The sequence below is a fragment of the Accipiter gentilis genome, chromosome 7, assembly GCF_929443795.1.
Source record: "Accipiter gentilis chromosome 7, bAccGen1.1, whole genome shotgun sequence".
NCBI lineage: Eukaryota > Metazoa > Chordata > Aves > Accipitriformes > Accipitridae > Astur > Astur gentilis.
Genome location: NC_064886.1, coordinates 42,760,649 through 42,774,837, shown reverse-complemented (window position 1 = coordinate 42,774,837; position 14,189 = coordinate 42,760,649). Strand labels below are relative to the sequence as shown.

Below are 14,189 nucleotides of genomic sequence, written 5' to 3'. Positions count from 1 at the left end.
GGAGTCAGCACTGTTGTTTGAAAGATTGAACAATTACAGGGAAAGCTAATTTACTTTGGACATTAAAAACCAGTCTGTACTGGTAGGTGCAATTCATATCCTTTGAAAGGGAGGATTAATGAGGTGAAGTTCTGACAGAGATTTGAGAAATGTTTTTTTTTAAACCTGAGCTGGCATGTGGCATTATTTCTGGCAGCTGAATCATTGGAAGTCCAATTTGGTATAACCTTTATGTTCTTCCTGGCAGAACTGATGGTGTTTGAGAGGCCTGATCCTGCATCAGAGGAGGAAAGATCCCCCCAACTGCTTCTTCACCCGGCTGCTGGATGTGAAGGAACCGGTGGGAGCCCTCAGCAGCTCATCCTGGTGAGAGCTGCTGGTGTGCCTGGGGTCGGTTGGCATGAGGGCCCTGGGAATCTTGCTTAGCCTGAAGAAAAATGTGGTGGTGTCTTCTGCTAGTAGCGGTGGTGATTGTGTAGGAGGGTCACAAACAAGAAAAGTGCGATGAAGACCCCGGCTTACGGCTCCTCCATTAGTGAGAGGCAGAAGGCAGCGTTGCCTGGTGTTTGCATTGCAGGCAAAAGAGCCCTTTCCCAGATCCTGCTTATTTCCATGGGTAGGCAGATAAATTCCATCACTTCCATCCGTCAGGAAGAAGAGGAGTTGCTGGAACAGCTCATTGTCCGGTATCGTGGTTGGTAAGGTTACAAGAGAAACTCTTCCAGCTCATCCGAGGGAGTGAGGGTGTTGCAAAGCTGCCGTTCCAGTGGAAGGCTACGTGCTTCGTCCGTGTTTCTTCACTGAAACAGCTGCTAGAGAGGATTTTTCTGGTGCCAAAGAGATAATCTGACTTCAGGGAAAATCTTAGTCTGTAAGGGAATGGTTGTGGAAGGAGGCACGCTGACCTCCTGTGCAGGCTGTCTGTGGCAATAGAGAGCTTAACAAGAAAGGGAGCAACCTTTGCACTGGCCTTCAGCTTGTCTCTCTTTGTACATCAGGCAGACATCCATTAAGCGGGTGTCTTTTGCTGTCTATAGAAGAATTAGGAAGAAAATAGAGCAGTGGAGGATTCGGTGTACAGCAAATAATTCCCAAGGGTTTGTACCAAGCACTGGCAACTGTGCAACGGCACAGGACGTGTCGGATGCTGGGATGCGGGCAGAATCGGGTGTCTCGCGAGCCGTGCTGTGCATATGAGCCCATCATGGCTAAGTTGGAGGGGAGACCAGCTTCCCCTCCTGTTGGCTGCTCCTCCTGTGCGAGAGGCACCTCTCGTAGCAGGGGAGGACCCACAAGGGCTGTTGGGAGTGACTGGTCCAGCAAGAGTAGGAGAAAGCAGCTCTGCGTTCATTACCAGGCTGCTGCAGCCCTCAGCACTCAACCCATGGGTTCCACATCAAATCACCGCAAAATACCTGGATAGCTGCTGGCACGCTGTCGCACGCCTCGAAGACCGGTCCTAACGGCTGTCCAGAGGGTGCAGAGCTGAAACCGTTCCCATCACAGCTATCGGCAACAAGCACTGAGCTCGGCCAGGGGTGTTGCACGCTAGAACTGCCTTTGCTTTCTGCAGCGGGTTGTACCCAGATGCATTTGGACTAGATCCAAGTCGTATTTGCTAATGTAAGAGGAGATCTGTACTCATTCAACAGTACGCCTCCTGCCCGCAATGGGTTTTGTATGGGCAAACGGATATTCACCCATCAGGTGATGGGAGATAGGAGCTGTGCGAGAGTGCCTTGACCTGCCGTACGAATGAGTGACACCAATAGCTGCTGAGCTGTTAGTCCAGGACCGAGGGCACTCAGACCGGCTGTGTTATCATCCCCCATGAGTGTAATCCAAACCAACGGTTTTAACAAACAAAATGCAATTTCAGGGGTTCATAAGAGGTGACGAGGGACAGAAAAGCAGGAAATAGTTTAGTCCTAACAAGCTTGCTATCTATGCGAGGTGCAGGCCAGGGGTGAAGGGGGGTGAAAGTGTAACTCCTGGGCACGGGACCCCTTTCCCAAGCTGGCTGGGGCAAAGCAGGGTCCCAGGGCTTCATACAGCGGGGGAAATACGGCTCCACACACTGCAGGTACCAGAACGCTCTTCAGAGGGGAAACTGGGGCTCCATACACTGGGGTCCCAGGGCTCCACGCAGCGGGGTCACCCAGGCTCTCTGCAGCAGGGTACAGAGCGCTGTGCGCTGCAGGTGTCCGCGCAGCGTGCACCCAGGTACCAGGGTGCTGTGTGCTGGGATACCTGGGCTCCCTGTGCCAGGATACCAGAGCTCCGTGCTCTGGGGGGAATGGGGCTCTGTGCCCAAGGGTACCAGAGCTCCATGCACTGGGGCGGACTGGGGCTCTGTGTACTGGGGGATCGGGGCTCCATGCACTGGAGGGGACAGGGGCTCTGTGCACTGGGGGATTGGGGCTCTGTGCCCTGGGGTACCAGAGCTCCATGTACTGGGGTGGACTGGGGCTCTGTACCCAAGGGTACCAGAGCTCCATGCACTGGGGCGGACTGGGGCTCTGTGCCCTGGAGTACCAGAGCTCCATGCACTGGGGGGGACTGGGGCTCTGTGTACTGGGGGTTCAGGGCTCCATGCACTGGGGGAAACTGAGGCTCTGTGCACTGGGGGATTGGGGCTCTGTGCCCCGGGGTACCAGAGCTCCATGTACTGGGGTGGACTGGGGCTCTGTACCCAAGGGTACCAGAGCTCCATGCACTGGGGGAAAACTGGGGCTCTGTGCACTGGAGTACCAGAGCTCCATGCACTGGGGCAGACTGGGGCTCTGTGTACTGGGGGATCGGGGCTCTGTGCCCCGGGGTACCAGAGCTCCATGCACTGGGGCAGACTGGGGCTCTGTGCACTGGGGGATCGGGGCTCTGTGCCCCGGGGTACCAGAGCTCCACACACCGGGCCTCGGTTCTCCGTTCCCCGGCGGCGGGGGGGGGGGGACACCGGCGCTCCATACACGGTGGTGCCAGACCTCCACGCACCGGCTGGTGCGGAGCTGGGATCCCCGCACCCCGAAGCCCCAGAGCTTCACTCACCGACCCACCCACTCACCCCCCGCGGTACCGTCGCTCCGTGCGGCCTTTCCCGCCGCCGGCCTGGAGCCGCCCCCCCTCCCCCGCCTCGCCCCGCCTCGCCCGGCCCTGCGCGGCGCTGCCGGGATGCGCAAAGCCGGGGCCGCCATGACCCAGGAACGGCTGCGGCTGGTCCGCGAACGGTTGCGCTCCTTCCCGGATTTCCCGGTGCCCGGCGTGCTTTTCCGGTACGGACCGGGATGGGGCCGGGCCGGGGATGGAGCGGAGCCCGGGGGAGGGACGGGGGGACGGGGGGGTTTGCTGCCAGCGTGTCCCCACCACCACCACCACCGCTGCCCATCCTTCCCCTTGCGTGCTCCGGTCAGAACCCGCTTCCCCTGGGCTTAGGAGCAAGGTGCTCACTGTTCTTCCTCTCTTTGCAGCGATATCAGCCCTTTGCTGAAGGATCCTGCAGCTTTCAGGGCTTTGCTTGATCTTCTGGAAGATCATTTGAGGGCGTCTTTCCCCCAAATCGACTTTATCGCAGGTGAGCGTTGGTTGAAAGGTCTCTGAGCGCAGAGCATCGTGTGTGTCCTCAGGATGCCCGGGCAGGAGGCGTGGGGAGACTTCTGTGCTAATGGGGCAGCAAACCCTGTACCCCTTGGACACTGTAATCACTCAAATATTGGCCAACACCGGGACAGGTTATACCCTTAACCTGCTCCTGTAGTTTCCCAAAATACTGGGTTTGGATCTGGCAAACGCCACCTGATGACACTTCGGTGCCAATTTCGTAATTCATTGCTTTCATCATTAAAAAACGAGTCAGGGAGTACAGAAAGCCTGCCGTGCGTGTGAGGTCTCGCGCGGTCCCCACGGCAGGCAAACCCTGTTCCAGCACGTTTTCCTTCTCGGGGGGCCTTTTCAAGCCAAGAGAAACAGCCTTTGTGGCGATAGCGTGTCGCAGCACACCTATGAAAGAGGCTGAGAATGAAAGTGCTTAGGAAGGCAGTGCTTGGGCTGGACAATAGCCCAAAGGTCAAGGAGTCTAGACCAAACCCGGTCCAAGTGCCTCATGATAACTGAAGTCTGTCCCCCGGCGGTACAAAGTCCCTGGTTGTGTGGCCAAACTGATAGCGGGGCTTTGCTGAGCTTATCTCTTAAGAACGAGAGCTAGAGGGGAGGCAAAACGGGCAGATGGGGGGATTGATGCGGTGCTCCAAAGCCCGTCAGCAGCACATCTTGGTGAGCACAGGCAGCGCAGGAGCGTGGTGTGTGTTTTCAACCCACAGAAATGATTGTAAGAGCAAATTGCTTCTAGAGGCACACACCACACACCCCAAACACAGGAGGATAAACCTGGGGTATTGTGCAAAGACACCCCCAGTCGAATGGCTCTATACTGAGTATTCGTGCTCCTCTGTTCCCCCCAGGCCTGGACTCCCGTGGCTTCCTCATAGGCCCCTCTCTGGCTCAGAGACTGGGGATCGGCTTCGTGCTGATACGGAAAAAGGGGAAGCTTCCCGGTCCGACCGAGTCTGTCTCCTACGACCTTGAGTACGGCAAGGTAATGCCCAGGGAGGAGAAGAGGGTTTCCAGCCTTCTTGATGCAGGGCTGGGGGGTGTCAACGAGAGGACAGGGTGATAAAACCAGTGGAGGGGTCCCCAACCTGGGTTTCACAGCCAGTGCTGATGCCACGGGCAGTCTGGCACCGCACAAGCTTCAGAAGCAGCACTGAGCTTCGCCGTGCCCCGGCATGGCGGCTCCCTCCCTGAGCCACAGACATGCGGTTTGTGTTGGCGATCTGCGCTGTGATTTTTGGCGGAGGGGGGGGAATGATAAGACTTGGCGCTAAATTGCTTTCTTTGGCTTGAATTCAGGGGCATGGACATGGAGTGTGTCTCCCACTCTTTCAGTAAGTGCTATAAGTAAATGCCTTTATTGCACGGCTTCAAAACACAAGCGCTCGCCTCATAACACCGCAGCCTCTCTGATTAAAGAGCAGAGGTATAAGCCTAATAACACGCTACCGCTGGTAACTAACAGCAGCCAGGGACTGGCAGCAGAAACACCAAACCTAGGCATTATTTATGAGGATTGTTTGGGCCAACCCTTGCATGGGACAAGTTCATCTGACACAGGACGTGCCTGTGACAGTTTGGATCAGGCTTGGAGGTGCTGTCAAGGCAGAACGCTCCAGCCCAGTGCATTACAGGAGATTTTCCTCACTGGAGAACTGCTTCGGGATATGGTTTCACAGTGGGACCATAACTCACTTGATGAATGTTCAGGATCTTGATGTGCCAGAGGGTTGGCCCAGCAATCGCCTAACCCACTATATATTTCCATGGCACTCCCCTATAGCTGGAGTATGTGGTTTTGGGGGGTTTTAGGTGCTGAGTGTTAAGGTTGGTCTCGCTGAAGACTTGTCTGCATTCCACCATGTGAAGTGTTTCTCTGTAAGACAAGACTAAAATGAAGCCACTCTTTCCACCCTGCAGGCTGAACTTGAAATCCAGAGTGATGCTGTGGAACCGGGACAAAAAGTAGTTATTGTAGATGACTTGCTTGCAACTGGAGGTGAGAGAAGCAGACGGCGTTAGAGCATGTGTAACCCACGTATGCATGCGTTGGTAGCAGCAGGCGGCACGGCTGTGGGGTTTGAAGCTTACCTCGGCACTGCTCCTCAAGTGACAATGTTTCTGCTCAACCTCTTGTATCCTGCAGGTACCATGTGTGCAGCCTGTGAGCTGATGAAGAGGCTGAAGGCTGAAGTCCTGGAGTGCCTGGTGGTCATAGAGTTAAAATTCCTGAAAGGGTCAGAAAAGCTCAAATCCATCCCTTTCTACTCTCTCCTGCAGTATGACTGAGGAGGAAGAGAGAGAAGGAAACACACGCCCTGAGCTGTGCACAAGTTTGGGGCTTTATTCAGTGACTCTTGTTGTCACAGGAGGGGGGGCGGGGGGGGGGGGGGGAATCTAAAATTTTGATCCTGGCCGGATGCTATACAATCGTAAGTGCTATTTATTTTCCAAGCCACAGATTAAGGTATGTTGAGTGTAAGGATCCTTTTTGGAGTTCATCCTTTTGGGAAGAAAGAACAGCCTGATTGGTTTGGGGGATGGAGACCAAGATGCAGCTTCACTGGGTATTTTTCTTTTAGGAGACCAAAGTGAAAATACTGCTGCTGAGGGAGGAGAGGTCTGATAGCTTAGTGGGCCCAGCATTCCCTTTCGGTTGAGCTGTGCCCAGTCAGCCTCCTAGGAACACATTAGAAGTTTGCCAAAGAAACATGGAAGATGGGCAAAAAGCGATTATTCATCTAAGGGATAAATCCCTTTGTATTTGACCTCAGAGGATGGTCTTGTTGCTCTCTGCTGTTGCTCAAACCAGAATAGGTTGCTCTTACATTAAAGTAGTGCTTGTTAAGGAGAATTAAGTGCCTGCCCAGCCCTGTATCCTGAAATCAGGGGGCAGCCACTGCCAATGCAATGGAGGTTGCTGGTCTAGATGAGCTCGAGCACCACGTCAGCTTGCAGCTTGGCTTGTAGTCTCCTTCCCTTGAGACTGTGAGAAGCTGAAGGTCTCTGTTGTAGGAAGCCGTCTGCCTTCCCTTGGTGCAGGGTAGTTCTTAGCAGCGGACTTTAGAAAACTAGGAGCAATCTACATCACGAGAAGTAGTACACAGCTGGGCGACAGGCAGTGAGGAAGGGGGCCCCCGTGCACAGTTTACCTGCCTTCTCTCCAGCAGCACTAGCACCTACCAAAGCCTGCAGTCCAGCCACGGCTGGCAGCTTTTGTTTAGCACAAATTCCCCACCTACTGCAATGTGACTCCTCCCTGCTGTGTTCTTGGGGCATCAGGACTTTGAAAGGACAATGCCAGTTTGGAGCCCATTCTTCTTAGTATGTTCGGTGTCAGATAAGGCCACAAGAAAGAAAGAAAAGGTGTTAAGGCTTGCAGCCGAGTCCTGGCAGTCTCACTCAGGTTGTGTGATGGATGACGTGGACTTTGGAGATGCTCCCTATAGCATGGTTCAGTGTGGTCACAGGATTAGCTAAAAGCCAGCGTGCCAAAACTTACACATGCCTGCAAACATTAGGGACTGTGTCCCTGGCGTAACAGGGGCTAAACTCACTGGTAAAATAAATGTTGACTGAATTTTATTTTTTCTAAACTGTCTCAGAGCTGTTCTTGCAGTAGCTGAAGCCATTAATTACCCTTGTGAGTGTCTTCCTCCAACCCCAGGCTGTCAGTGGAGAGCAAGGCTGTGGCATAAGCTCCCCTTGTCACCCCAAATGCTTGGAAGGAATCGCTTGCCAGGACTGAGCAATTCAGGTATCGTATCTTTGTGCCTGGCACCAACCTCTAGCTGGAGGGGGGTACTCTGGCTGGTCCTGCTGGATTGCAGTAGAAGTGCCCAGCACTGGTGGGGAGCATCGATCAAGCCCCTGCAGCTCAGCTCACCTTCCCCAGCCAGCACATAGGGATGCCGCAGACCCTGCCCTTACACTTCTAAGGGCTATTACAGCTATTTTTATCACCGTTTCCTGAAAAGCCACTTCAGTGGCTGCTCGGTTTGTGCTGAGAAACACCATTCCCCTGGGAGAAACCTACCCCAGGGCACTTGTTTTCACAGCCAGCCCCTGTGCAGAGCCAAGGGAGGCAGCGCCTCGCATGCATACTTGGCACGAGGAGAGGGTCCCTGCTGCGAGGTAGAGAAGGGAAAAATTAGTTCCACCCCAAAGAGCCGTGGAAAGCAGCTGCACGCTGTGGAAGCGAGCGTAAAGCCCTGCCAGTGCCAGAGCTGGCTGCGTGCAGGGCCAAGGGGTGACATCAGGGAACCAGGGGACGGTGCCTTCACGTCGGCCGGGCTGCAAGCAACCGTTGATGTAATTTGCTTGTAGAGACAAGGCTGTGCAGGGGTGGCTTCCAGGCAGGAGGAAGGTTTTTGTCCCAAGCAGCAGAACAGGAGCTCACTGCAAACTCTCCCGGGGCACGCGTGTGCTTGCCAGGCTGCCGAAACCGGCTCCTCTCTGCTGCACCGTTGAGCGTGGCCGATAGCCCTGCCTGCACCCAGAGCCCAGCCTTGAACCCCAGCCCTGTGCCTCCTTCCAGCCTCTGGGCTGGGTTTAAACCTGCCTCCCTGGAAAAAAGGGTTACCTCCGGCCAGCAGTGCTGGCCAGCTGGCCTGCAGGATGGCAAGCAGGGTCCTGGAGGAGGAAGAGGAGAGCCTGCCTGCTCCCTAGGGCAGCACTACAGGGATCTCCAGTGCTGCCAGCCTCCGAGAGCAACGCTTTAGGTGCAGAAGCTTCCCTGGACCAGCGTGGATGAAGGGCAGTCCCCTTTCTGTGCAAGTCCTCGATGCCCCATGCTAAAACCAGCTGAGTCTGGCTCGGAAAGCGATGCGAGGCATGCCTGACGTGACACCGGGCAGGGGCAGCTCCCACCTCCTCCCTTGCACCCACGCTGCCCGTCCTGCAGCAAGAGCTGACCTGACCTGGGCACTGGGCCAGGCCAGCACCTCTGCAGCAATCGGCACCCTCTTTGTCCCTCTTCCCGAGCCACTTCAGCCAAGTGACCTGGGCTTTCCCCTGGGAAAAAGCCCGCCCCCCCCCACCCCCCCAGCTCCTGTCCCCGTGGGAGCTGCTCCACAGTCCCTATTTACAAAAGCTGCATTCAGTTCCCTGCAAACCCACGCTCACTTTTTCCAGTAAGTCTTTCTCCAGGAGCTGGATGACGACCCAGCCCTTCCCCACGTGTGCCGGCCGACGCCAATTGCCATGGAGAAACGCGGTGCTAACGCGGCACAGACAGGCAGCTCATGGAGGAAGAGCACTGTGTTAACACAAGTCAGCTATATTTAAAACATTTAATACAAATATGTTTTGACAAGTCCTGTAGTTGTTTCCAGAGAGCACTGGAGATGCGATTTCCCTCCCTTAAAAACAGAACAAGGCCCAGAGCTCCAAAAACATCAATTTGTGACTTCTTCTCTCAGTCCTTCCTGCCTGTCACCCTCTCACCCTGCCCAGTCCTGCCTCCACCCCACCAGGACCCAGTTAATGGAAGAAACCTCCTGTATCAAACCAGAACACAGCAAAGCCGAGAAGAGGTTACTAGCTCCTCTTCACTGCTGGCATCCTCACCCCAGGACACAGGACTGCCTGCCTTCAGCTCAAGGGTTAAGGGAGCTACGGTCCTCATGGACCCTGGCAGAGGAATTTGTTAAATTAAGGCATTTTGCTCTTCCTCAGACATCCCTGAGGATGAGCCTCCCATCAGCCCACACCAAATCGCAGAGCGCGGTCGGGATTTGCTACATTTAGAGGAGATTACGCGGGGAAAGCCTCGACCCCTGGGGGGCTCAGAGGGCTTCTGCCTCCTTTGCCACCTTGGTGAGCCTCTCCGTGACGAGGCCGAGGTCCTTCCCTTTGTCCAGTTTGATGTAGGTATCCGTCCTGATGGCGTGGATCTCCACCCAGTCGGGCAGCAGCTCTGCGAAGAGGCGCAAGTGTTTCTCCATCTCGCCTGCGAAAAGGAGCAACAAGCCGCCGGGTCAGAGCTCAGGTCCCCCCCAGCCCCTTCCTCCTGCAAAGACCCTTCCATGCCGGTGAGATTCCCCCCTCCCCACTTTCCTACCAGGAGGCATCTGTGCATCGTAGCTGTCAGCCATGCGGGCACAAGCCACTTCCATGGTCAGCGCCTGCTTCTTCTCGGCCACGAAGATGTTGCGCAAGATGCGGGCCATGGCTGGCAGCCGCCCCAGCATGGCGAGCCGCTCCTCCTGCTGCGGGTCCCGTGTCATCAGCGCCTGTAGCTTCTGCGCCTCCTTCGCCCGGATCTTGGGGAGCAGAGAGGATGGGGTGAGACACAGGCAGGTCGTCCCCTCCCGGCACCGGCGTTACGGCCAGGACGGAATTACTCACCCTCTCGAGCAGAGCCTGGGACACCCCTTTCAGAGCACTGGAGGTGCTGGCAGGGGACGGTGCTTTGGAAACCACCGGTTCCCCCGCACCGGCTTCAGCGGTTCTCAAGGCCAGGTTGGCAAGAGCTTTTTCCATCTGCTCATGTGGAAGAGGGAGGAGGAGTTGGGTTACAGCTGGGAGCCACTTGTGTTGGAGGAAGGAGAAATTTCCCCTCCACCGCCCCCGCCACCACCCTGCAGTCCAGTACGTCTGACCCTTCCCTGCCTGCGCAGAGGACAGTTTTGGGGTGCTTCATCTCCTCTCCCAGCCCCAAAGTCACGCCTGACGGCTCTTCTAGCTTGAAACCAAGTCCTACACCACAACCTGCAGCCAGGCTTGCGTTCCCACCTGCCTATATCTTACGGTGCTCTGAGTCCTGTGGCTCCGAAACGATCCCTCCCGAGCCCTATCCAGTAAAATCTTCCCACAGAGCCACCTGGTTTGACATCTGCCAGCTGCAGACAGAGCCAGACTCTGCTCCTGGCTCACCTTGGGGGTCAGCATCCCCCGTGCCGTGCTCAACACCTCCTGAGCTGTGGTAAGCCTGTCCTCCTGGGGTGGCCGCGGCAGCTCCACTGGGCTGATGTCCGGCACCTCGTCCACTTTGAAGCGGGGATGCCAGCGGGTCAGTTTCTCCTCCGGCACCACCATGGGAGGGGTGAGGGCAGCCAGGAATGCCTGGAGAGGGGCGAGAGCTGCGTCACAGCACCTGCGGGCCAGGTACGGGGGAGCCGGCCACTGCCCCACACTCCCAACACGGCTTGGCAACACATGGCAGCTGGCTTGGAGGAAATTCAGAGCCAGGAGAGATTCCGTTTGCCATCCTCCCCACCCACACCTGCCTGCCGAAAGCATCCCACAGGAACCAGCGATGTCCTTCAGCCTGGATCCGAGCCCGCTCTTTCCACTGATAGCGACTAGGGGCAACCCCAGACCTCAAAAGCGGAGGGTGCTGGAGCAGGGGGGGTCCTCACCTTGTGGTGCTGCTTGACGATGTTCACCAGGTTGCGGTTGAACTCCTTCCTGCGCTCCAGCAAGCGCGACGCCGACAAGTGCGGGCGGCCGTCCACTTTCTCCTCTGCAAGGAGACACGAGCATCACCTGCGGCATCAAGGCAAAGCACGGCAGCACCGTGATGGGGCCCAAACCTCGAGAGCCTTGGGAAGGACAGGATCAGAGCCCCACCGTGGGGCCGAGTCGCTGCCAGAATCACCGCCCCATCATCTTCCCACTTGTCCCAAAAGTGTTTTCCCCTTCCAGCACGCTCAGGCCCTTCTGCGCCAGATGATTATCTAATGAACTGAGCAGAGAGCATCCCTGGGGATTCAGGGATCCCAGCCAGGGCCGAGTGCACCCCAGCTCTTGGGGGCTCCCCCTCAGGCCATACATACCTTCCCCCAGCACCGGTTCCAGCGTGAGCTGGTAGTCAGACTTCTTGAGGCCGTTGCCAAAGGTGGGGATGTTCTTCTCCTGGCGCAGCCTGTACGAGGTGGGGTATACCGCCTTGATCTGCCCCACGTGCCGCTCCTCAAACTGCCTGCAACAGCACCCAGAGAGGTCAGGAACCCCAAGGGCTGACGCCAGGGCATCGGGCCCGACAGCTTCAGCTGGGACCCCAAAACGGGCTGCCCGCCGCTGCCGACTTACTTGCGCATCATGTCCTGCACCCCCTGCTTGACCTTCGCAAAGGTGATGGTCTCGGCGCGGTTGAAGAGCATCCCGGCGATGGTGTCCATGCTGCGGAACATCTCCGCCAGCACCTTGAACTTGTAGGGCAGCGTGAGCCCCGGGGGCTGCTCCTGCGCGAGGGTGTGGAACCGCTGGTACGCGGGGGCCTTCTCGCTGCTGGGAAAGGAGAGGGGTCAGAGTCCCCCGCACACAACAGCCACTGGGCATGGTGAACACGGTCCTGGGACGGCACCGAGGGTGCAGCTGGGGACAGAGACCAGCCAGAACGGGGGTCCCACTGCCGACAGGGCTGACCTCAGAGCCCAGGAGCCGCGTGCCCACCCCAGACCCCTCTCCACGCCCCCATCCCCAAACCCTTCTCTGAGCAATGTGTGCCAGTACCTGGGTCACATCACCCATCCTGGGGACGTCGATGCCCTGACGTTCGTGGCAGAGTCAGGGTGGCTTGGACTACCCTCAGAGAAGCCCTTTGCATGCAGCGGGGCCCGCCAGTGCACCCACAGAGCTCCCACACCCCCCTCATGGGGGTGGGAAGACCCCTGAAAAACCACTGTGAGGCTGAGCAGCCGAAGAGGGCTGCAGCAGTCACTGGGACACCCCAATTTCCCCTCAAATCTGGGGCTGCATCCCCCAAAGCCACTCCTCACCCAGCCTCTGCTGCCGGAGCTGCCACCCCAGTGTCCCCGGACGGCTGCGCTCCCGACGTGGCTCCGCTTCCCGCTTTCTTCTTACGGATCCGCAGCTCCAGTTGCCGCACTTGCTCCAGACGGCTCCGCAGGTCAGCGCTGGCCCCGGCAGGGATGGGTGGCAGCTGGGCCAGCTGGGCCAGCGTATTCACCCTCCGCAGGCGGCACCGCAGCCCGGCCAGGTCCTCCTGGGTGGGGAAGGGGCACAGCGTCAGAGCAGGGCTTGCACACTGGCAAAAACCACAAAAAAATGGAGCAGAAAGCCAGGCTTGTCCCATACCTGCTGCAGGCGCCTGGTTGTCCCTGGGGGGGCTGTGTCGGGCTGTGTCCCCCCATCCTGTCCCCGGCCGGGGGAGCGGGTGGTGCTGGCCGGGGGGTCCGCTGCCAGGTCCAGCAAGGGTGGCACCAGGGGACGAGCAGTGGCCGGAGGCGAGGGGCTGGTGGCCTGCAAGAGAGCGGAGGAACGTTAGATGTGCAGGGAACCCACCCACCGGGACCCCCTCCCCGGTGTGTCCCCCCACCACGGCCTTACACTGGGGGGGGGGGGGGGGGGGGGGCGTGGAGCCATAGTGGGGGTCTGCACTAGGGGCAGGGGGCAAGCCCTGGGGCGTATCTGCATCAGGAGAAGGAGGGCAAGCCCTGGGGGGGGATGTCTGCACTGGGGGGTGGGGATTAAGCCCTTGGGGGGGCTGCTCCGGAGACGCCGTTTTAGGGCCGCAGCCGCGGGGAAGCGGCGCACCCCCGACCCCAGAAGTTCCCTACCGCGGCCGGCGGTCCCGGTTCCGCATCCCGGTGCAGCTCCAGCTTCTTCCGCGCCGACTTCCCGCTCGGCTCCCCGGGCCGGGCCCCGACCGATGGTTCCGTTTCCATCTCCCGCCGGCTCCGTTTCCTACCCGCCAGCCCCCGCACCACCGGGGAACCGCCGTCGCGGGCCGGGGTACGCGGCGAGCCGGGCAGCGGCGGCGGGTGGGCGCTGAGCCCCACCGGGGCACCATCCTCCTCCTCCTCCTCCTTCACCTCCCGGTGTACCGGGGGACCGGCAAAGGCGGCTTTGAGCCGGCGGCCGCCGCCACGCTTAACTGGGGCTCCGGTAACCGCCTTCGTGCGGCTGAAGAAGTCGGTGAGGCGGCGCTGGGCCATGGCGGTCCCGGTTCCGACCCCGGTCCCGGTAACGATCCCGGTCCCGGCGCGCCGACACGTGCACCCGCGCTACCGGGCGCGCCAAAGCCTCCGCGCTTGGCGGGAACCCGCGCGGCCGCAGCACCGCCCACCGCCGGGGGGGGGGTGGTGCCGGGAGGAGTCACGTGGTGCGGAATTGGCGCCACTGAGTTCTTAAAGGCGCCGTGCCTCCCTAGAGCTGTGCTCCACGTGGGGGTCGGGAGGGGATTGCTCGGTTGCGGGGGTTCAGAGCCGTTCCGGGGTGGGTGGGGGGCTCCGACCTTGCCCGGTGCCGTAGCGCCTGGTTCAGGGGACCAGCTGGTGCACCATGTGCCCGCTGTGGGGACGGAGGCTTCCCGGCCCTTGGCTGGTGCTGGGGCGGGGGGGGGGCTGCAAGCTGGGGGACCCTGAGTGGGGCAAACGGCATCTGAAATGGCGCTGGGTTGGGGGTCACCCCTCTTACCTGCCCTCCCCGGCGTGCCCGGGGCCAAGCCCTGCCTGGTTCCCTGCCAGAGCTCTGCGGTGGCCGTGGGGTCCTTCGAGGGACGCTGCCACTGCTGTTTTTCTCCGCATCCACGGGTCCAGGCAGCTGCCGTCCCTCCGGCTAGGGACAGCCATGGGAACGAGGGGCAGCAGCAGCACCCACTACCCCAGTATCCCCCTGCC

General features: G+C 58.8%; 3 protein-coding genes across 7 annotated transcripts in view; 2 read left to right on the top strand and 1 right to left on the bottom strand.

Moving 5' to 3' along the window:
- Positions 1–3,554, top strand: part of GALNS (galactosamine (N-acetyl)-6-sulfatase) — a 56,007-nt gene extending 52,453 nt beyond the window's left edge. For all 4 annotated transcript variants that reach the window (XM_049806468.1, XM_049806467.1, XM_049806466.1 and 1 more), the window contains 2 exons: positions 248–366; positions 3,465–3,554. The gene's annotated coding sequence lies outside the window, so the exon portion shown is untranslated. The remainder of the gene's footprint in view (positions 1–247; positions 367–3,464) is intronic.
- On the top strand, positions 3,138–7,199 carry APRT (adenine phosphoribosyltransferase). Its single transcript, XM_049806497.1, has 5 exons — positions 3,138–3,269; positions 3,465–3,568; positions 4,455–4,588; positions 5,524–5,602; positions 5,750–7,199. The coding sequence occupies exons 1-5, from the start codon at positions 3,169–3,171 to the stop codon at positions 5,890–5,892; spliced, it is 561 nt and encodes a 186-aa protein (XP_049662454.1). The 5' UTR covers positions 3,138–3,168; the 3' UTR covers positions 5,893–7,199.
- Positions 7,200–8,821: 1,622 nt separating this feature from the next.
- On the bottom strand, positions 8,822–13,616 carry CDT1 (chromatin licensing and DNA replication factor 1). Of its 2 annotated transcripts, none has more exons than XM_049806460.1 (10): positions 13,128–13,616; positions 12,646–12,810; positions 12,327–12,553; positions 11,638–11,832; positions 11,382–11,527; positions 10,965–11,068; positions 10,480–10,668; positions 9,952–10,086; positions 9,665–9,866; positions 8,822–9,553 (listed from the first exon to the last, which is right to left on the bottom strand). In XM_049806460.1, exons 1-10 carry the CDS (start codon positions 13,503–13,505, stop codon positions 9,390–9,392), a joined length of 1,905 nt encoding a protein of 634 aa, XP_049662417.1. In that variant the 5' UTR covers positions 13,506–13,616; the 3' UTR covers positions 8,822–9,389. The 2 variants fall into 2 exon arrangements, with proteins under 2 accessions (XP_049662417.1, XP_049662415.1); XM_049806458.1 differs by having other exon boundaries at positions 8,823–9,553; positions 11,638–11,835.
- Between the last annotated feature and the right edge of the window lie 573 nt (positions 13,617–14,189).